The sequence below is a fragment of the Xiphophorus maculatus genome, chromosome 2, assembly GCF_002775205.1.
Source record: "Xiphophorus maculatus strain JP 163 A chromosome 2, X_maculatus-5.0-male, whole genome shotgun sequence".
NCBI lineage: Eukaryota > Metazoa > Chordata > Actinopteri > Cyprinodontiformes > Poeciliidae > Xiphophorus > Xiphophorus maculatus.
This window is the reverse complement of record NC_036444.1, coordinates 31,272,976-31,295,734: the sequence shown is the minus strand read 5'-3', so window position 1 is coordinate 31,295,734 and position 22,759 is coordinate 31,272,976. Positions and strand designations below refer to the sequence as shown.

The 22,759-nt window shown below is 37.2% G+C and overlaps 1 protein-coding gene across 2 annotated transcripts in view; it reads left to right on the top strand.

Moving 5' to 3' along the window:
- LOC102231529 (capping protein, Arp2/3 and myosin-I linker protein 2-like) overlaps positions 1-22,759 on the top strand; it is a 47,716-nt gene that overhangs the window by 3,081 nt on the left and 21,876 nt on the right. For both annotated transcript variants that reach the window (XM_023349076.1, XM_023349072.1), the window contains exons 2-28: positions 504-607; positions 4,080-4,130; positions 4,923-4,982; positions 5,538-5,659; positions 7,373-7,470; positions 7,715-7,785; positions 7,887-7,960; positions 8,042-8,117; positions 9,012-9,100; positions 10,058-10,152; positions 10,347-10,433; positions 10,696-10,805; positions 11,132-11,209; positions 11,574-11,650; positions 12,687-12,791; positions 14,009-14,078; positions 14,199-14,280; positions 15,121-15,217; positions 16,754-16,808; positions 17,555-17,727; positions 18,832-18,900; positions 20,165-20,258; positions 20,429-20,515; positions 21,141-21,269; positions 21,501-21,617; positions 21,831-22,006; positions 22,659-22,746. In XM_023349076.1, the coding sequence (XP_023204844.1) occupies positions 504-607; positions 4,080-4,130; positions 4,923-4,982; positions 5,538-5,659; positions 7,373-7,470; positions 7,715-7,785; positions 7,887-7,960; positions 8,042-8,117; positions 9,012-9,100; positions 10,058-10,152; positions 10,347-10,433; positions 10,696-10,805; positions 11,132-11,209; positions 11,574-11,650; positions 12,687-12,791; positions 14,009-14,078; positions 14,199-14,280; positions 15,121-15,217; positions 16,754-16,808; positions 17,555-17,727; positions 18,832-18,900; positions 20,165-20,258; positions 20,429-20,515; positions 21,141-21,269; positions 21,501-21,617; positions 21,831-22,006; positions 22,659-22,746 (2,534 nt within the window). The remainder of the gene's footprint in view (positions 1-503; positions 608-4,079; positions 4,131-4,922; positions 4,983-5,537; positions 5,660-7,372; positions 7,471-7,714; positions 7,786-7,886; positions 7,961-8,041; positions 8,118-9,011; positions 9,101-10,057; positions 10,153-10,346; positions 10,434-10,695; positions 10,806-11,131; positions 11,210-11,573; positions 11,651-12,686; positions 12,792-14,008; positions 14,079-14,198; positions 14,281-15,120; positions 15,218-16,753; positions 16,809-17,554; positions 17,728-18,831; positions 18,901-20,164; positions 20,259-20,428; positions 20,516-21,140; positions 21,270-21,500; positions 21,618-21,830; positions 22,007-22,658; positions 22,747-22,759) is intronic.

The following is a 22,759-nucleotide window of genomic DNA, read 5'->3' as shown; positions in this document are numbered from 1 at the left end:
CTTCTCTTGTTTCTCTAATCAAAAGATAAAATGATTGGGATAGCTTTAACGGGATTCACTTTGCTCCAGTCTGTATCATCCCCAACACTAAACCCAGCCAAGGTTTCAATAAAATTCTAAACAATTTGTCATTTTTTTAACAAGTGTTTCTGTGAAGTTGCTTTCCCAAAACTTTCACAGCTGACTTTTACAGTAATATTTCTAAGCATAGACTTTTAGTATTCCCCATGATTTTGTTTGAATCCTGATAAAAGAAGAGAAGGATGAATTGTCTTTTAAAGTCATTTGTTCAACATTTGCCCACTCCCATAATGAAGTGAGTAAATGGTGGAAGGAAGATGTGGGCTGACACAGTGGGCAGAAAACAGTTAGTGTTAACTGTCTCTGCTCTGAGACTGAGACAGAGCCCATGACTGCAGGACCCACACAACATTTACCTTACCTGTGCTTAGAAAAGAATCTGCCAGTCTGTCTCTAACATGGCATGTTGTGTGTGTTTGCAGATCAGGTCTCTGATCTGCTGAAGCCTCACAGAGCCTGCCTAGTGACACCAGTTCTTCTGCACCAGTCAAACCAGTCATGTGGGAGATCAGGAAGCAAGTTTGTGGTAAGTAGCATATAAACTCCATACTGATTTTAAAAGGGCTTTTATTTATTATAAATGAATTATAGTGAAGATAAAGACTGCTTCTGAGATTGTTGAGTAAATATTTGAATATTTGTTAAAAATAAAAAAAAGTCGTTTCTGGAAAAAGGCTGCATACAGCCAAGGTTTGGTGGCATGAGTTCATCTGTTGTACTTTTCATAAACATTATTTACTTCAGATTAAAAACAAAAGAAAGTGTGTGTTTAAAAGGTATGTGAGTATGAAACCATTAGATTTAAAGCATGAAATCTAATTGATGAACTGGAAACTTAGTTGTTATTGTTAAATAACTACAACTTAAGGCAAATTATTTTTAAAACCAGAGGATGCTAATTCCAACCATAGCTCTGTCTCCTCTGTACAGAAGATGAGTGGAGATGAGAGTGATGATGATGATGATGATGATGATGATGATGATGATGATGATGATGATGATGATGATGATGATGATGATGATGATGATGATGATGATGATAATGATGAGAAGGAGGAGGAGGATTGAGAACACTGCGGTTTTCATTAGCACAGAAAACAACCGACACTCCAAACAGATTACACACTCAGTCTGATAAATTAAAACTTTTACTTAATTTACCTCATTAAAAACATCGACAACTGAAAGCATCCATCCATCCATCCATCCATCCATCCATCCATCCATCCATCCATCCAGGGTTGGGGGTTGCAGGGGTAGCAGTCTAAGTAAAGAGGCCCAGACTTCCTTCTCCTCATGATATGTCAAAAATAAAACCACAGATGTCACACTCACTGTTGAACCTTCACAAATTAATGTTGTAGGAGAAACCTGTGAAGATACAACTTTAAGCTACAACGGAAAAACTTACTGTATATCATAGTTATAGTTTAATTATGTGAACACAACTACATTTGTAGTTGACAGACACATCAGGCAAATCTAAACTCAGCAGAAAACATTGCTTTGCTCCTTAACTGATGTTGGAAAATGAGCTAAACTAATGATTAATTAACGTCACTATTCAGTATACACAGTTTTACACATGCTGTTAGAAAAGGGTTCAAAATAAATGATCAAAAACACATTAATAAACATTTGCTTCGTGTAGCTAAAACTCAGAAAAATGCAGTGATTTGCTTATGGTTGTGGTGCTATTAGCAAAATGAGCCAAAGGCATATTTCTGTGGCAGTGTCTGACCTGTTCTGTCTCTATAACAACGGCACAACGGAAACCTAACTGCAGTCTTCAAAACCTGGTTCTGTTGGAGGCGGCCCTGAAGGCTGGCTACTTTTCTCAGAGTTCCAGATATGAGTGGGAGACCAGCTTGAAGTGTGGTCAAATATCTGGGTCATGAGTTGGTTTTTGAGCAGTTGTCTGATTATTGCACATTTTATGACAATAATCAGAACATAAACAGGAACATGGCCAGCATGGAGAGAATGACTCAAGAGTTAGATCAGGGGCCTTAATGCAGAGGTGTGTGTTCTTTATTGGAGTAAATGAATAAAGAACACACAAAAAGTAGGAAAGTTTGTACTTTCCTGCTTTTTCCTTCAAGCTTAAGTTTTCTTAATGTTCTACATAAAAAAAAATTTAAACAGGAACATAAAATATTATTTATTTTTCCAAGGTTTTTTTAAATTATTTCACCTTTATTTCTAATCTTCAGTTCTATACTAACTAAAAAAATGCCTGTGTGCTCATCATCCTCATCATTTCATGAATATGTGTGTGACTGTCTGTAAGAACACATCAGTTCTTGCAGATATCTGTTTCAGGCATTTACCTTTATTTTATCGCAAATTACTGCAAAATACAATTTTGAGCCAGATCAAATTCATTGATGATTCCTTTAGAATCTATAAATGGGACTCAGTTTTTATTTGGAATTGCAAATGTTTACTTACATTAACAAGTACATGGTAGTCTACAGAAAACATATTCATACAGCCCAGTGTCTTTTCTGCCAAATGTCCAGTCTGACCCATCTGGCTGGAATTATCTAAACCACAGAGTCACACACTGTAAATGCAAACATTGTATTTAATTAAAAATAGTAAGTTGACTTACTATCAAATTGCTATCAACACTCACTTTTAGTAAGTTACTTGGAATTTATGGTTGAAAGGTTTCTCCAACTCACTCTACTTGAGCTGGATTAATTAATGTATGTTTTCTATAATTGTGCTTTTTTTCTGTATTGGAGAGTACTTGACTCAATACTGCATCCAAGTACAAATGCTTTACTTTAGTTTTTATCTTTTCTGGAGCCAATAATTTATCTAATCTGACTTGTGAAAAGAGACTAATCCCAACGTTTCCATAAACAGGAGTGTATTCACGTAGCAGAACATCAGAACAAGCCTCCATGTATCATTTTATCTTAAGCTAGGCTGTTAGCACTATGCTAACTTTAGTTGCCAACAATAACAGTCTGTGCTTGTCAAAGCCAGGACTGCCACTGTGTGTCAACCTATGATTAGGAATAACACCAAAGTCAACTAATTTAATGTTATTTTTGTCTTTTTGGAAGGGCCATAAAGTAATTAATTGGATTTTTTACGTGCAAAATCCCAAACTGGAACCTTTGTTTTGTGTTTCTGGTAATCCTGTAAATCTGACGCACAAGCTTGCAACGTTTTATCAGACAGAATGTTTTTTGTATGCATTATGTATTTCAAATATTTGGTGTAACTAGTAATTCTGAGGTGGGACTGAGGGGTTCTGGTGACACAGGGGTAAAGCACAACCAGCTGTCACAGGTTCGACTCCTGGCCTGATGATTTTTGCCACATGTCTTCCCTTTCTTTCTTTACCCACTTTTCTGTCTGACCACTTTCAAATAAAGAGCCAACGAAACTTTAATTAAAAAAAATGAAGTGGGAGGAAGAGAGAGAGGATGGTCAAGAACTGAGTCAAGAAAATTGGTTTGTTTAATTTATGTGAACTTGAAAAATGAGTAAGTATAAGTAGTACGTTGTAAGTATTTAGTCATTTCAAGTGGGGTTCAATTTTTATCAAGCAGTCAACATACCTAAAAAATGAAGTTAACAATGCATGACAAATAAGTTACATGTACTTAATTTTGTTGGGTGTATTACTGGATTTAATACTGTTTCTTAAAATAAATGAAGTTTTCTTACTTACTAATCTTAAGCTTACTTTGCTCGATTTTTCTGAGTTTGTATATTTTTTTATGTAAGGTGAACTAATTAGTGCAGCTCATTTTTCATATGTTTCTGCCCTTTTAAACTTGCTCTTGGAGAAGTATTCATTCTGCGCTGGCACCCAGGACAGCACTGACACTTTTCAACAGTTTCATATTGTCCAGTTGAGTTCAGGTCCTGTCAGAAATCAGGCCAGGCTTATGCCACTATGTGATTCTAGAATCTAGCTCATTCCTTTCTAGACTTAGTTTGACTCCATCAAATCTGTTTTCATGTGTCTGTCTCAGGTGCTGAGTCTGTGGAGAGGCTATGTGGTCACGAACAAGCAGCCACTCAAGGTGAAGCAAAGCTCACAAAAATCTCTGTTTCAACAACGTAGGTTAAGAAAGGGAAATGAAGAAGGAATGTATTTTCTTCCCTGACTTTTTTTTTTCAATGTAATGACTTATTCTTTGCATCTCTGGGTATGTAGTTACTAGTTTAAAAATGTAATGTTATCCATGATTGGATTGGGTGAAAGCTAAAAAGCTGCAGAGTGAATGTGGCTCACTTGTATAACAGTGTCAGATTTGTAGCCTCAAATCCAGCTTCCTTCTTCGGTGGTAGGAGTTCTCCCTGCAGTCGGTGGCTCGCTGGTTCGATTCCTGGTACACCTGCCCTTGTTATTTGTGTTCCTGGGCAGGACACTTCACTTCACCCACTTTGTTGGTCAACAGGGCTGATGGTGCAAAATTTGCAGCTTTGCTTCCGTTTTTCTTTTCTTATAAATAAAATAGATTATTATTACGTACATTTCACACAATCCTGGACGAGGCTCTTCATCTCATGTTGGCTATTGATATGTGAGTTAGTTTAGGAATAAGTGTGACTGAGTGAAAGTGCTTTGAGTGATCAGTATGACTAATCAACAGCTACATCCATTCAGCCCATTTTCTTTATACATTTAATTTTATCTATAAACTGCAGTTTTTCAAAATATTACAAACTTTCTTTTCAGTTTGAGTTTGATTTTAATAATATGACCCCAAATTCTTACCTAAAGACACTTTAAAAACTGGTCCAATACATATGCAGCTCAGTTTTCTCATTACAGCTTGCAGTGCCAATGATTGAACTGTTGTTGTGCACAGGTGGAGAGTGCATTTAGCTACCTGGAGATTTCTTCCATCAACATTCACAGTCTCACTCAGGTACAACAGTTTTAACTTTCTTATATTTCAGATTCTTTAAAAAAAATATATTGGATTTAATTTTTTTTTTCAATAATTTGGAAATGCCAAATTAAATGCACAGTACCTATGCCAAGAATACACTGTTAACCTAATTCAAGTTGAATGCTGGTGGCTGCATTTTTCTTTTACACCTGTAGAAATGATTTCTATTCACCTGGCTTTTATGATTCCTGGGAAACTAATAATTCAGTGATATGTTTTATTTAAAGGTTTTTGATGGTAGATGCAGAGACAACAATAATAATTACAACAGCAACAAAAATGATATCAATCATAGTAATAATAATAAAATAATACTCAGTGCATGTAGCCCATCTTATTTGATGGTTTTAAAGCTCGCCCTTCACTGCACCTGTTGATTTAATTAATACAAAAGCAGAAGTGAGGGATTAATAATCATCTGTGCTTCCTAATGGACCTGAGCAAAATCCTCATTGCAAGTGTGTTAAAGACGTAATAATTCATTGTTAACTTGTGCAAATATTCATCACTCATGACATACATGGATTACAGATTGAGTTGGAGACAGACAGGCAGAGCCTGTCTTTCAGTGTCTTGCATGATGAAGATCTTGTAGCCATGATCAGCCACATGACCACGTCACTGAAGAGGATCTTCCCAGATTCTTCTCCAGGGTGAGTTCACTTCTACAACATGTGTATGATAAAAGTAAAACATGCTGATAACTAGACTAATACACGGTGAGTACAATTATCAGGCGAGTGAGTGTTTTGACCATATCATCATTTCTAGACATAATTTTCTAACTCAAAATTAGATCAACTTAAATCCTTAATGTATTTAAGCATAGCAAGTGATGTGTATCTGTAATCTTAAACACTAATGTTTAAGATTAACTGAGAGCCTGGAGTCAAGTCACACATTTCAGAAAAAAGGCAGTTTACAGAGCTTTACATGATAAAAACAAATTTAACAAACTACAAACACAAGATTTGGCCAAATGCCATCATCTAGAATAATTTTCATCAAATATGCAGAAAATATATTAATTAATCATATAGTCATTATTAATACAAGGCTGCTCAAAACAGGGAGGGTTTGGTTTTTATTCGAAGGAACTCTGTGTTTCAGCTCTTTTGCAGTTTTATGGAAGTTGGTTCCAGATTAGAGTAATTGACTCTGCAGCAATCCCTCATACTGAGGATGCATGTAGTGACAGTGGAGAGGAAAAAACTCTCATTATTGTTTGCAGATTTGCATGTGTGTGTGCATTTGTAGGGGTGATTAATCACTATTGTACAAATGTGTTCACCGATCTCTGTCAGTTATAGTTTATTAAATAAATTCCTGGTGTGGTGAGACGTTATGGAGCAATAGAGTGAATTAGCCAACAGGAAATATGGAGGAGAGAAGAGGAAGACAGGCTCCACCACCTGACCACCCAGCTCCACACACACTGACAGGCACTCTTAGACAACAACCAATAACTTCACAAAATAATTTATTAATGAAACTCTTCAACTTTTAGTTAAAATACATAGTTAAGCTCTTTTACCAGACTATTGACATGCAACTAAATCATTAAGAGTTGAGATAGTGGAGACACAACTTAGCCTGTTTAGGACTAAGTGGACATATTTTATGTAAATTGATAAAAGGAGAGGAAGGGAAACCATGTTCACATTACTGGAATATCAGTGTTAATTTTTTATTTCTATTGCACCTTTCAGCTTCAAGTCATTTCAAAGTGCTTTACATTGTTCCAGATTTGTGGTGCATAGAAGCTGAATCAAAAGGCAATGAAATTCTGGGATCGTGTAAAATTCAAAACTGTACAATTTATGTTTAAAGTAAGAACCTGTCAAATTCCACACAATGTTCAAAAAATGTTTTGTGACAGAGAGGGGGGTTAGAATTTATAATTATATGAGGAGAAGGACATTAAAAAAAAAAACATGTATTGGAACAACCAAAATGTTTTTGTAATCAGTGTGTGAGGTAGATCTATGGAATGGATTAAATGATGAACTCAAACAAAGTAAAACTACAAACCTGATGATGTTACGACTACCTAATGATAGTGGTTGATTATTTAGAGCCAGGCCAAAAACTACAATGAAAATGGCTTTTTGCTTCAAGGTAAACTTCTCAAGCTAACGAACCTTATTAATAATCCACTTGATCACTCATCAGAAACATCTTATATCACATTCAGGTTGTGCTTAGCATTAGCATATATGCAAAAACATCACCTGCTTTATGTGGTAATGGTGGCATTTAGTTTGTCATTGATGTAACCTAGACTGAGCCACTACACTGAGTCTGCAGCTTACTTGTTCTTGATACATCGCAGCTTAGTTGCTTATTTCTGACTCTGTCAACTTCAGTAAGCTGTTGAAGAGAGTTCCCCAGGACCTCCAGGAAAGGCTGCTCACTCTGACTGGTATCATAGAGGAGCAGCTGAACAGCCAGCCAGGCCCCTGTGGTAAGTTTCTGTCTTTATTCCATTATGTGGTCGGTTCAAAAGTCATTGGACTTGTGACACTCTGACAATGCTGAGGATTGTTGTATTCCTTGTTGCTGATCATCATTTCTCCATATTTTGTGATGTGAACATTTTTCAAGGCGATTCATTTGGTATCATTTCTAAATATTAGATTACATACATTATAAGATCATTGGTAAATGAGCACCAGTTATGGATAGTGTGTTTTAATGTTGTTTTTCAGGAGGTTTCTCTGATACCTATGCTGCTCTTTGTGATTGGAATGAAATGCCATTCAGAGAAGAAATTCAGTGGGTAAGTGATGTAACTTAGTGAAGTAAGTCTGTCTACAGACAACTGATTTTGTCCTAAACAAAGCCAAGCTTAACATCTAAATGAAGCCCCGCTGTGTGTAGGACGTGGACAATATCTACTACATACATAACTGGAGAAGGTTCAACCTGCTGGACTTTAGCCATTTAGAAAGCAGGTAATAAAGTGGGCAACTTTTTCAAGGCCAGTTTTTCTGTATCTTTGTTTTACAAAGTTTTACTGTTTCTTTTTTCCACAGAGACTTGGCATTGGCAGTAGCAGCTTTGTCCTTCAACCGATGGTTTACTAAGATCTACTGCAAAGAACTCAAACTGGTACCGTCTGTCTTTTGTCTGTTTTGATCTCAATTTCAAAATACGAGCATGTACAAGAAATCCAGTGGAGTAGTGTTTCACCTTTCATCACCTTTCAGTAAATGGCAGCCTAATCAGCTGAGTTGAGCCTAAGTTAACAGCATTCTCATGAGTTCCATAAATAAATTGCATACAACTTAGTACAGATCCCTGTGGAACCCTTGCATATTTAGGAGAAGGTCTTCACATCCAATAGCAACTTTAGGCTCTAGGCTCAGGGAGTACTGTGTCAGCACCAAAATATATGATACAAAGATCAATAGTTTGGTTTTGATGTTTGTTTGAACACTGTTATTCAGAAACATCTTACATCATGCTAAGTTTTCTGAAAACAAATAGTAGCTTTAGATTGTCCTTTGGTTAAAATTTTTTTAATTGTTTATCTAGAAGGAACATGATTGGTCATCAGATGCACTCAAATATAAATAAAAAAACCTTCAGAGACAAACTCTTGTTACTTACTATAGTGCACATTCATGCACATGTATTTGTTTCCCATGATAAGTGAGTAAGTAGCTCTCAGTGGTTTTACACCTGATACTGACTACAGGAAATGGGAGGCAAACATTACCAATGCATTGATCATTTTCAAAAGTCTTATTTTGATTATTATTATCAAAATAACAATATAATAGTTAGATCAGTACTATTGTCCTAAGATATAGTTATCAAGGAAATAATTTCCTACATTGGCATATTGTTTGTATTAATGGATTGTTTCAAACTCCCCCTTCTGATTCCACAGGATAATCAGAAGGGGGGAAAAATAAATTTATGGCACTAAGCAGGTGAAAACAATCATTGTTTTCTAAAATCCTTTGTTGGAACTTGACAATGAATGCTTCTTTCCCCCAGTCAGCTGACATCCAGCAGCAGCTCACTTTCCTGCTGTCCAAATCTTCAAGTCTGGAGGAACTCTCGCTGGAGGACTGTGGATTGAAAGTGTGAGTTTTTTTGTATAAATGGGTGTTCTGCAGGAAGCATGAATGTGTTGTCTTTCAGCAAATGTTGAAGATGAAATACAAAACAGGTTCATTAGTCAGTGCATTACGCTATAGCATTAGGCCAACACTGACACAATGTGATCATGGCCTGTAATTCTGTAGTGCAGCAGCATTTTGTACAGCTTGCAGCCTCTGAATAAACGATTTATCAAGACCAGCATCCACAGTGTTACAGCGATCAAAGTGAGTTGTAATAAAAGCTTGAATTGTGTCTCAGTCCACAGACAAACCTTTACTTTACTCAGAAGACTTAACTAACAAAAGCTTTTCTTTACCACTGAACTGATCTGCCAGAAACTGCCATCATACATTACACTAAGGTTCCTAATAATACTAATAATTGAAATTACTACTACTAATAATAATAATAATAATTGTTATTATTGTTATTATTATTATTATTATTAAGCTAATTATCTGTGATTTTTATATTATTGATAATTATAATAATATGAATATTATTTATGTTTCTATAGACATAAATGTCACCACTTGATGCACCGTACCAGATTATAGCATAAGCTAACACACACCTGCAGTCCCTTGACAAGTTGGAAAACAGATATACTGCATGATACAATAACAGAACAGAGTATAGTTCGACACATGATAATAAGGAACCAAAAGCACCAGCAACGCAATATAGTTCACCTCAGGTTCCAGAAATTGTTTCTGGATCTTGCTTTACAAGATAAATTATGAACTTTATTCAACATGTCATCTACTGTTTTTCATCTTAAGATGTGTCTCAATTCATGATGGGCCACATGCTGTGTTTACTTTCTACATCATACTTTAAAGGTGGAAAGTAAAAGTACTGCCGCTTTTCACTTCTTATATCACTTCTTGGCAGAGTATAGGAAGTGATATATTGACAAGTTATTTATTCTGCTGCAGAGACTTTGCTATGAAAATGGCTGCTGCCCTCCAAGAGCACACATCTTCCGCCCTGAAAGCCCTCAATCTGTCAGGCAACTCCATTGAAGATAAAGGTGGTCCTTTATCATCTCATTTATTCATCTAAGATATAAAATAGAATTGTTGTTGTGACCTAAATACATAAAATGTAATATTTTGTCTGTCAGATATTATTTTACTTTATATTTACAGTCAATGTTTCTTTTTCTTTTTTTTGCATTAGTTCTGCATTTGGTAAATATATTCAAATTGATCATTTTCTATGTAGGTGTAATCGCCCTCAGTCAGGAGATCAAGCATCTAAATGAGGGACTGAGGTTCCTCTCCCTGAGTCGTGTATCAATGAGCGCCAAAGGTACAAATATTAATATATTAAACTCAGTGAACAGAGAGCAATAAATCAGAACCAACCATGTATTTTATGGGACATGCACCTAGAAGATAGAAAACATTGCCTCTTGATGTCTTTGAAGAACAGTGTTTAAACCGATCAACATTCCTAAAGCTATTTGAGGGATCTATGACCTGAAATGATTAATACTGTTTAACTCGTGATGCTTATAAGTAATAAGCTTGCTGACACTGCAGTCTTTATTTTGTATTTCCTTTGTTTGTAGGTCTTGGCTGTCTGGGTCAGGTGCTGTCCTCCTGTCAGCAGTTTTCTACCTCTCTGACTCATCTTAACCTGGCTGGCAACCCAGGAAGTCTGGTGACTGAGGACGCCACGGTAACCTCTGCCCTTTGTCTGCCTGTCATGCCAAACAATCTTACCTGAGTGTTGAAAGTTTCAGTACAAAACAATATGCTTGAATATACTTTTACATTTTTGTTTTGTCCCTTTACGGGATTTTTCTGTTTGTTTTGATCATACAGAACATTTTAAACAATAGCGCTAAAAAGTGTTCTCTCTCATTTTTTGGGCATGTAGCCCAAGAGAAAAGAAATTGTTTTTTGAGAGAAAATTCTGATGGTTCTTTCTCACAATGTATGTAAATATTTTGCAACTGCAGGTTAGTAAATACATACTTAATAGTTTGATTGTGTTTTTTGCAGTTTCTCTTCAAGTTCTTGTCTGGTACAAACTCCCTGTCACATTTGGACCTCAGTGACACCAACTGCCCTCTGGACACAGTGAGGGGAAATCTTTTCCTTGCTTTAGAAGACAGTCAGATATTTTGTGCAATCAGCTTGAATGTCCTGAACAGAAAATCCCAAAATCTTTGGTTTTAAGACAAATGCTGCAATCCTGTTTTATGCTCTTGTGCTCATGGACGTCAGTAAACAATATTCGAATAATCAGACAAATTGTCAAGTTTTCTCTTATAATGTATTGGTGTTTACAGGTCACTACAAAACCATGTTAAGATGTAAATGTAAATTGACATCCAGCACTTGATCAAACGTTGCTCATATTTTTAAATTTTTTATTTTGTCCTGAAATAATTCCTCATCCTCTTCTTTCAGTAACAACTGTTCATTCCAATGTGTTGTGCAGCTATTTGTTTCACTGTCTGCTGGATGTTGTTACAAGTTGACTCACCTGAACCTGGCCAGAAACCCCTTCAGCCACAGGTCAGTTCCACTCTCCAGGAACTGCAGTTAGGTACCGCGTCCATTTCAGACCCTTTCCAACACATCTGAGACCGGATGCTGACTGATCCACTAATAAATATTGTAGGCTTACAAAGAGACATTTTGATCATTTTACTGTAGACAATTAAATCATGACGGTACCCTGATGGTACTATTTGAAAGCAGTAAATGCCATGTAGTTTTGATGGGCTTAATGTAAAAATGATCTTGTATTTACAAGGTTAAAAATTATTGCAAATTTTATCTCAAGTGCAAAGTTATTTGCCATAGATTTAGCAGATTTATGATTAATAAATGAAAAAGGAACCCAACATGTGACAACCTTAAACCAGAGGTTTTCAGTCCTGGTCCTCAGGACCTACTGTGCTTCAAGTTTTAAGGCTTCCCTCCCAACACACATCTGACTTAAATCAACAGGGGTAGCACATGATGGGGTAATAATGTAATTTAAATCAGGTGTGCTGGAACAGAAACGTATCTAAAACACGAGGGACATTGGGCCCTGAGGACCATGGGTAAAAGCCTTAGATAGATACAATATTATTTAAAAGCTTGTATATTTTTCCCAAATTGTATGTATCTATGAGTTTAATCAAGATATATTTCTTTACTGTAAACGTCACAAACGGTGTAAATATGCAATACTTCACAAATGCAACAGAGGGCAGTCTCAGTTTGCACACAGATAGGTCAAAATTATTTTAAATGGAGGACAATAACAGCGTCCAGTGTGTTGTTGCCATCTCCTACAACCCATCATGCATAGTTGGGACTAATGGATGGATGACAAAAAAAATCACTGTGTTTTTTATTGTAGTGAAATGTTTAGGATATTTCCTATTCACCCATGACATCAATATGAACAGTACGGCTTTTCCGAACTGATGATGAAATAACCATAAGACAAAAATAAATGTAGTGAAGTATAATATATGGACATTAAACATGCGTTTTGTGCCTCAGTCCATTGTCAGAATAAGTGTTCTGAGGTGATCAACTTTCTACATGTGTGAAGGAAAGTGCGGGAGGTGACCAGGAGTGTCCAGGAGTTCTTCAGTCAGAGCTGTGAGCTCAGATACGTTGGCCTGTCTGCAACCAAACTACCTCCACAAGCTCTCAGGTGTGTTTACTCCCTGTTAAACCTACACTTTATTATACCACTACACTCTATATTGGAACCTATTTAATTTGACAAATAATTCATAAACATTAGAACACAGAATTCTGAAGTCACAAAACCAATAATTAACTTTTTTTTTTTTTTTTAAAAAAAGCAACAACAAAACGTGAACTGAAGGTGCACAGATTCAAGTAGTGCACTGAGAGGTGGAGTGTACTGTCTTACATCTTCTTGGAACTGATACACAATATAACCACTCTTAAACAAAAAGATACAATGAATAACATGATCCCCAATTACCTGAACATGTTTTAGGAGTGTGGATCCTCCCACACTCCCCACACAGAAATCTGAAGGCTCAGAGGGAATATGGAGACCCCAAACAGAAAGGGTCAGGGGACCATCCAGACAGCAGACAGCAAAGACTGCTGTTAAACAGACCTGGCTGCTTAACAGCAAAAATAAAAATAAAAACTAGACAGATGTCTAGTTTTTACTTTATCTTTTAAGTGCTCTTATTCTTATGTAGTTGATCTATGTTAACAAGCTTTGAGGACAAGCAGCCAAAATGAGTTTCCTCTGTAAGGTGCCTCTCCCTTACCCCCGTAAGGTGAGAAGCTCGGTCTTCTGGTAGGGACTCAGAGTAGAGCTGCTGCTTCACCACATCCACAGGAGCCAGATGAGGAGGCTCAGCGTCTGGTTAGGATAGATGCCTCCCTGGTGAGGTGTTCCAGGCCATGCAGTGGGAGGAGAGCGGATGGATGGATGGATGGATGGATGGATGGATGGATGGATGGATGGATGGATGGATGGATGGATGGATGGATGGATGGATGGATGGATGGATGGATGGATGGATGGATGGATGGATGGATGGACGGACGGACGGACGGACGGACGGAAGGACGGACGGACGGACGGACGGACGGACGGACGGACGGACGGACGGATGGATGGGTGGATGGATACTGGCAGGGGTGTTTTTACTGTTGGGCATGAGGAAGAAGACCCAATAAAGAAATGAACACAAATCAATGCAGTTGAACTTGTGTGTAATAAAATGGCATGACATCAAGTTATATTCCAAATCTGTACATTCCTTTTGATGATAGTGGGTCAGTTATTGAGGCATTTTTACTTGTAACTGGAGGTTTGTCTGAAGCAGTTATTCTGCACAATTAACTAACATATGGATCATTTTCTTGTTTTGCAAACAGGTTATTGCTGCAAGGTCTTGCCACCAACACTCATCTCTTTGGTTTGGAGTTAGATCTCAGCAGCTGTGAGGTGAGACACCACACTAACATGCTCTCATGTAAATTTCATGGTTTTTAAGTTATGATCTTAAGCAGCAGTAATAAACATAATGAGTTTTTTATATTTGTATCTGTGTGTGTGTGTGTGTAGCTGTGTTCAGCAGGGGCCCAGGTGATACAGGAGCACATCTCTGAGGCTACAGCGATCAGAAGTTTGGATATTTCTGACAACAGTACGCAAAACCACACTGTGTGCACCACACACAGCTCTGTATGGGACAAAGTGGGGTGAAGCTTATGGCGAGCTATAGGGGGCTGAGAAATTATTGAATTTACAGTGTAACAATTTCTTTATACTTTCTGATTAAAAAATAACAATATTGCACTCCAGTGATCAGCCACAGTTATTATTTTCATTTTAATGCACTTCACTTTACTTAAATAAATCTGATTAAACAAAAAAAGTAATACATTAGCAAGTTGCATTATACACTGATCCAATTTATAATCAAATATATCTAATTAAATAGAAATAATTCCAATACATTTCAATTAGTATATTTAGGCTGAAGTTCACAGTTCAACTGCAGCCAGTTATAGAACAATACAGTGAGATTCAGTTGATCATCAATTACCAATTAGTACAAAACTCTCTATATGTGAAACCAGCAGATTGCATCTTAGGTTCACTTCACTACAATCCCCTATTATTTGAAAGCACAGGGTGGCAGTGGGGAGGAACAGCTTCCTTGTAACAGGAAGAAAAGTCTAGCAGAACCATGTCAAGAAAAGAGGGTTGACTAAATGATGGTTGTACTCTTTAATATTATGAAAGCTAATGGTGATATGACACCTTTCTATCACAGGTAAGGAAACTATTGTCATTAATAACTTCACTACTGTGTGTTTTTACAACCTAAAAACAAGTTTCCCCTTTAAGGGACAGTAAAAGTATCTGAAATGATTTAGAAGCTCATTTGGGGAGGAGGGGGGGGGGGGGGGGGGTCCATCTGGTTAGTTATCAGCTTTGGGACTGTGTCTCCTGTGTTTCATCAACTGCTGTGTAATTACAGGTTTTGAGAATGATATGGTGACTCTGGTTCTGTCTGTGGGTCGATGCCAGTCTCTTCATCACCTTGCTCTTGGAAGGAACTTTGCCATGAAGTCCAGGTCTGGTGAAGAAGACACACAGATTATTTTACTCTATAGCTGTTAGATCTGCTGCTTGCTAATTTAGTGTGAGCAACTGAGATAAACAAATCATCTACACAACGATGTATGCATCATCCCCATGTTGCCAAACAGCTCTGACTGATTAAGGGGTTAGTTGGATCAGACACTAAGACATGTGTGACCTTCTGGTTGCTGTTGGGTACAGCAAACATTACCAATGCATCAGAGTATGCTGACCTAAGAGTGAAGGTCAAGCATTCAATGCATCTGGAAATTATTCACACTTCACTTTTTTTCAAATGTAGCTATGATACAGCCTTATTGTACTGTGCTAAATTAATATTTTTTCCTCAGTTCTTCACACAAATACCTCATTATGACAATGTTGGAAATATTTTTTTCAGTTTTGCAAACTTGCTGAAATAAGAAAATATTTATGTAAACATAATTTTTAAAAACTGTTTTATCTTTAATGAGTTTGCAAAACACTCAACATTTCCCCACATCGTCACATACCTTAGGCCCCACCAACACTTCAGAATAAATTTATTTGTGTTTATTATACTTGCAATAAGAACTTTTGAAATCAGCTAATAGTTTGGGTGAGTAAATTTCCAAGTCTGTGAGAAAAGCGTCACATAAGTATGCTTGTGTTACTAAGGTTGCTCCATGGTAGGTTTCAGTAGTGACTGTGGGGACCACAGCCCCATCCCTCAGCACTTGATGGAGGCGGAGATAAAAACCCGGGTCACAGACATCCAGAAACTTTGTTAAAGTTAACAAAAACAATGCTGATTATATGATTGAAAATCTAGATTTGCAGTAAAATTATACTAAGTGTACTTATCACAATAAACCAATGATGTTCTGGATGGTGCATGCTCTCCATTCCTCCTCCTCCTGCCAGCAGTAATAGATACTTTGTCTCTACTTGAGATTTTGCAGTTCAGTTTTAAAATGCTGTTCTGACACTGGCTAACAAGGTTAAAAGAAAAAAAGCAGTAATATCAGGACACATATTAACTAAGATACTCATAGTGTCCCTACATGTTTCTGACAGTATATCAGACTCAACACATACAAACACATTTATGTTTACGCTCTGTTTTAATAGGACTCGTTGATAATTGGTTTGTAGTAAATTTCAGTGGTTCTCCAGTCAACCAAACTATTGCTCCTGCTTCACAGATGTGCTTTGTATTAAATTACAGAAAATATATTTCTATTTGAGCTGCACTCTGGGCAGCTCCCTCACCTACATCGCAGGAATGCAATTTATATGTAGTTAAATCCACTGACCTGGTCACTGATTACAGTTTACCAAGCCAAGTACATGGAGATAAACTGGACATGTTAAATGATGGTTGCTGGGGGTGCAGCTTAAAAGATCAGACCTGCAGCAAGTATCAAAGCTCAATTAGATTTGGGCCCTGGGAATAGATTTTATATTTTACAAACATACTAGTAAATTATTGTCAAATGTTACTGATATGTTGCTATGTGTTTGCATGCTTTCGTCTTAATTTGGAGCAGAGCTCTCACCGACCTTCTTCATCGTATAGCGCAGCTCATTCAGGATGAAGAGTGTGTGAGTAATATTGTTATTTTCCTCTCATTTATATGTAAATTATTAACATTATTCCCTCATTTTAGCACAATTTTAGAAAATTTTAAATTGATTTGCCTTCTTGAATCATAATTCATATTTAGAACCATATTCAGGTCCATGGTGCCAAAGGTGTGGAAGGCTGCTTTCACATAGGAAGCAGCATGCAGTGAGCTTATTGCAGGGCAGGAAAAGTCACACAAATGCTTTACAGGATATCAGTTGTTGAAAAAAGATGTGTCAGTCACTCTGTTACCAGAGTAACCTCATAGTAAGAAAGGACAATTGTTTCAAGTATAAAATATAAAAATCTAAGTTCTGTCGCTTTTTAATCTCACTTTTGAGTCCTAAATTGCTGGACAGTGTTGATCTATATGTCTTTGATCTTGTGTCAAAACTCCAGATACTGAAACATTGCTTGCTTCATGTACATATCGGGTTTTGTAGACATGCATCAGGTTGTCTCTGATTAGAAGCACTCTGTGCACCGCAAAGCTCTGCTCTGCCATTGAGCAACACATCCACAAATGCAGTGCCCAGAACTTCTATGTGAAAGCCTCCATAGACCCTCACCAGACTGTAGTATTTAAGATTATTGTTAATATAGATGAAATACTTAGTGGAGGCTTTTCTGAGGCCTCCACTAATGTAATGCAATGTAAAGGGTTCTAGATGATTTTTAATTCCATGTTTATTTCTTCTTACCAATGCTGTGTGAATGTCTGCAGCCCCTGCAGTCTCTCTCAGTGTCAGACTCTAAGCTGAAAACAGGGATGCACATTCTGCTCAGCGCTCTAGGGGGTCATACTACTCTATCTGAGCTGGACATCAGTGGGAATAATATTGGAGACACTGGAGCCAAAATGCTGGCAAAAGCCCTGATGACCAACACCATGCTGAGGTACAGAAAGAAGCAGAAACACTTGATCTGATGTCGTGCTGTTTCCCGTCTCGCTGAGTACGTCAGTGTGTCACATAATGCATGTGACATGGGTCCAAACATGAGAAATGTAACCATGATGTTAAAGCTTTTATTCATTTTTTTCTGTCTTTAAGGATCAACTGACAGTCAGGAGACAAAACTTAAATGCTCTCTAAATGTCTTCTTGGTCAAACAGTTATTGGCTGAATTAATCAGAAAGTCGGTTGAACTCCTCTGAGTAGAGCCGTGCCATGCATTCAGCATTCTGTCCCTGTGCTGCATATGATTTGAAATAATGTTGATATTGTATCTATGCTGCAATATTAGGATGGCATTTATACCATGTTCAAAACAGTAACCCCATATAGTATACATGTATAACTACTGTACATTGTGTTTTTATGGTGTCCAAAGTTGTCATGGTCATACATTCATACATTGATTTGTTGCGGCCTGACCTGGCTGGTGTTTGAAAGGTGGTGGAGCATTGTTACCTAAGGCAACATATCTTCCTATGACAATGAGAGCCAAGATATGCAGCAGCATGAGAGAGGGACTGTTAGCCAAGATATTGGGAACCAAGAAATTTGTAAATTGTCAGATTTGTTTCATTTTGTAATATTATGGACTTGAAGTGGGGCACTGAAAGAATTGTGGTCAAATTGTGTTTAAATAAGGTAACCCTTAGTTTTATTTTATTATAACAGAAAATGACCCATTCTAAAGAACATCTACAACATGAAGTCAACAAGTTAAAAAATGTTTATTTATTTAACCTTCAATTTAACCAGGAGAACCAGTTCTCAACTGCAAACATGACCTAACATGTTTGTAAAGTGATCAGTTCTTCCTTGGAATCTTTAATTCATCAGGTTGCTACTGAGAAGAGCCAAACTGTTTCTTCAATTGTTCTCCTAACAGTGACAACAAAAACAAACTCAAATTTATATAATTCAACCAATAAAGACAATAAAAATAGTGTGTGAGTCCTTCCTCTGGATTGTGACAAGAGCCATATAGACAACTGCTTTTTCTTTATGGGGTCTTAAGAAGGTTGCAGCAGCTCTGTCTTTGTCCTTCTAGGTCTCTAACATGGGACAGAAACAACGTCACTGCCAGAGGTTTCCAGGATGTGGCAGATGCCTTGGAAAGGTATTGCTCTTATACACACACTTACTATGTCTTTCTATCTTCACAAAGACTTTGCATTAACTTCCATTCATCTTTCAATCATTTCTGTAGCCCAACCCTCACCCATACTCCAAGCCTGACCATTGCCAGTACATGCCTAACCCAAAACCTAACTTAAACTCAGTTCACACCATAGTCCTAAACCTAACACCTAACTCATAAACAGTACTTTGGCTTTGGTCCCCACAAGGAGCAGGGGCCCCACAATGTAGAGTGTGTTAGAATACAATGTATCAAATACAAGGCCACACACACACACACAAAAACACACACAATAAGAGACCTGATTAGTGCAAGAGAAGGGGATGTTTCATGACTGGCTTTGTCTGAATTGTTTGGAAGTGTGTGTTATTATGATTGCTCAGTATCTAATATATTGGTGATAAACTGAATAAAATTTTATTTTCTACAGTAATTAACTATCTTATATGTTGATGAAACAGAGATAACCTTTGCAGCTAACTGCTAGCAGGAGCAGGCAAAAGCAAAAGTGGATTTCAGTCATTTTCAGTGTTCACCTCTGGTTCTACTGTCCATCCCAGACCAACACACATTTACAGACTTCAAGAAATACAAGCTCGTCAATTGGGGGTGGCATTTGCCATTAGCAATATAAAGTATGAAGGTGGAACATTCATAAAAAACAAATTCTGAGATAATTTTTGTCTTTTTTATTTTGGGTGTACAAACACAAAACAGAAATTTTTAATCAGTCTCTCTGCGCCCCTCAGCCTCAGATCCTATTCAGATTGTGCAGTAAATAAAATGTGACATGAGAAAAGAATACATTTTGCACCTGATTAGTGTATTTATGCTGGCATCTAATTAGTGTCTCTTTCTTTTTCGGATAATGGGATCAGACGAAAAAGATAGAGGAGATCAATTATGCATAAAGTTTGGAACGTTCCAAAATTTACATATCAGTATTTGATAATTTAGTATTTGAGTGAAGATGAGTTTGACACCCTTGTTTTAGATGCTGAATTGCATGGTAAATCTTCATTAAACCTAAAAATAACCCACAGGGAAACTTTTGGCATCAAGACTTAACAGGGTTAATAATTTCCGTAATCTCTAAGTGGGAAAAATTACTTTTTAGGATGTGTTTGTAAACCTTTACCTCACATTTCTGAATAGACTAGGTTTCTGTACAGGCATGTGTAATAAACAACTTTTTGTATTCAGTCGTAAGTGCATGTTGATGGAGGTTTTCTGTGTTTTGTAGGAACCTTACTCTACAGAAGATGTCTCCCCCCTTGGCTGATATCACACAGAGTTACCGCAGCAACCCAGAGCAAACAAAAGAAGCCCTGAACAAGGTTGTTTATTCATTTAAGTGTGTTTGCATGTGAGTGTGCATAAAAATATATAATTGAATAAGGATGGAATATATGAAATGAACTGGCTCTGTTTTTCAGTGTTGTAGGATTTATTCTGGAAATGAGGGATAAAGTTGTGGTTTTCATGTTAATCCGTTTTGTGTGTTCAGATTCAGCAGTGTCTGTCCAGAAACAACATGAGACATCCTGGCAGTTTGGAGCAACAGCAGGTGTTCAGGAGTCAACAATCTGAGAAGGTATGAAACAGATAACCATGGCTGCGCTTACAGCTGAATTTACTATATAACTAGGACACTGCATTAGGTTCTACCCACACACACTGACTGTTTTTAGAACTAAAACATTTTTCTCAACAACAAAAATGTATGTGCACATGGTGTCTTGGATTCTAATCAAAAATGCTTTATTACCTTCTCTTTCTCAGGAGGAGGCAAAAATAAAGAGATTAGAAAAGTTCTACTTCTCATTTTCAGCACAGCATGAATGTTACTGAACAGAGGCTGATTAAATGGACAAATAAAAACTGATAATACTGAGTAAACAAATCTATGAAGATCTGAGGGGTTCTCACTTGAAAAGCAAGTTGCTTTATAGACCAGCAGCAGAATTGCCATATAACTCTGTGGGGGGCTGCGGCAGCAAGGCGTGACAGTGTGAGCGATTCTTTTTTCATCAGACTTCTTTAGCTTAAAGCCAGTCTTCACTGGAAACAGTCAGGAAAAAGCAAGACACATTTGGAATAATTCTTTTAAAATGATTTGACTTTGATGCAGTTCTGTCAGGTCAGCTCAGCTCAGGCCAGGCTCCCCAGTTTTCATCTGTATGTTTTTCTCCATTATTCCCTTTTGTCCTTAAATTCAGATGATCCAAGGTATGTGTCGACAGCTGGAAGACACCCTGCAGCGTGTAAGCCACTGTAATACCCAGGCGGTCCAGAATGATATCATGGCTGCCCATGAAGTGCTCCAAAACGCCAGAGAATCTCTGAAGGTAAACATTTCAGTTTCTTTTTTTGAAAAATAAAGAATTATGTCACTGTATCAAGTAATTTCACACAGTCTCTGTGTATTATAAGCTGATATTTTATCATAACTTACAAAAAATTAGGCCAGTGCAAACAGTTTTAAAATATTCTGTATGGAGAATAATCAAGTTTCAACCTTCTGTCAGTTAGTCATTCTCACTTTTGCTTTCTTGTCTTTCGGGGTTTTTTACATGCAGCTGCTTCCATCTCTGTGTGATGAGAGCAGGAAGTGTTCATCTGATGGAGACTGGGTGATGGATATCTTGTCTGATGCTGCCTCAGAACTAACTCAGGAAATCAAAAGAGACTTTCAGGTACACATATATTAAATTGTCTGATAGTCACAGATTTGATATGTATTGACTAGTTTTGTAAAATTTAGTTTATTAAAGTGCTGGACTTAGAACATGTTTTTTAGCACAGTGCCTCATCAAAGCTACATTATAGGTTTAATTGTGAGAGAGGTCTTTGTGCTTCCTGTCATACTCTGGACTCTTGATCTAAACTTATGGTCTTGATTGCTTTAGGAGCTGGGTCAAGATCTGATGGGATATGCAGAAACAGTGTGTCCAAGGGTGGTGCGGCGCTCCAGTGTCTGCAAGAGTCTAGAAGAGTGTGTGTCTAAAAGAAGCAAGCAGGCGGAAATATTCCTAAGAAGCACCCTGGTGGAAACCGCAGGGCAAATCATCAGCACCAGATTGAGGTAAAAACCGTTTCATGAAACAAGGGCACTTTGTTTTTGAACTAAGCTCATGTAAGCTCATGTTTAAATACTTAAATGTGTATTTTTTATTTTTATTTTTATTTTTTTTGTCATTTTCATAATAGTTCACTAGCTTTAATTTCCCAGTTGTGGGGCAAATAAAGGATTATCTTATCTTGTCTGGTCTTGTCTTGTCTAGCATATAGTCAGTTATTTCATTCTAAGTTATCTATACTTTGTAAACATTTGCACATACTTTATACTGTTGAAGTCACAGTGAACCTAACCAGCTACAGCTTCTAAACCTGCCACTACTAGAACTTTTCCATCGAAAGAACTCTAGTTCTTAAACTGATTCAGTTCAGGCCTTCAAACTTCACTGTTCTGTTGAACAACAACCATCGCCTCCTTTTTTGGGAGCCACGCATTCTCTGTTAACAGGGTTTGTTACACTGAGCATTAGGAAAACAAAGTAGTAAGACGGCTGAACTGGCTGAGTTGTGCACATTACTTATTTGTTTACATTGCTTTCATTCTTGCTGTACATATCAGAAAGACTGCTGTCATAAACCAAAAGAGAAGCTATTACCTTTGTACAGTGGTGCTCTTAGCAGGTGATAGTGAAGAACTTCTCTGTTTTGTATCTTTCCAGTGAATTGAGACAAACATTGGGTGTGACTCTGGTGGAAAACATTGTAGAACAAATTCTACAAGATCTGACTGAAGCACAGGACAAGATGGTAACTCTGACTG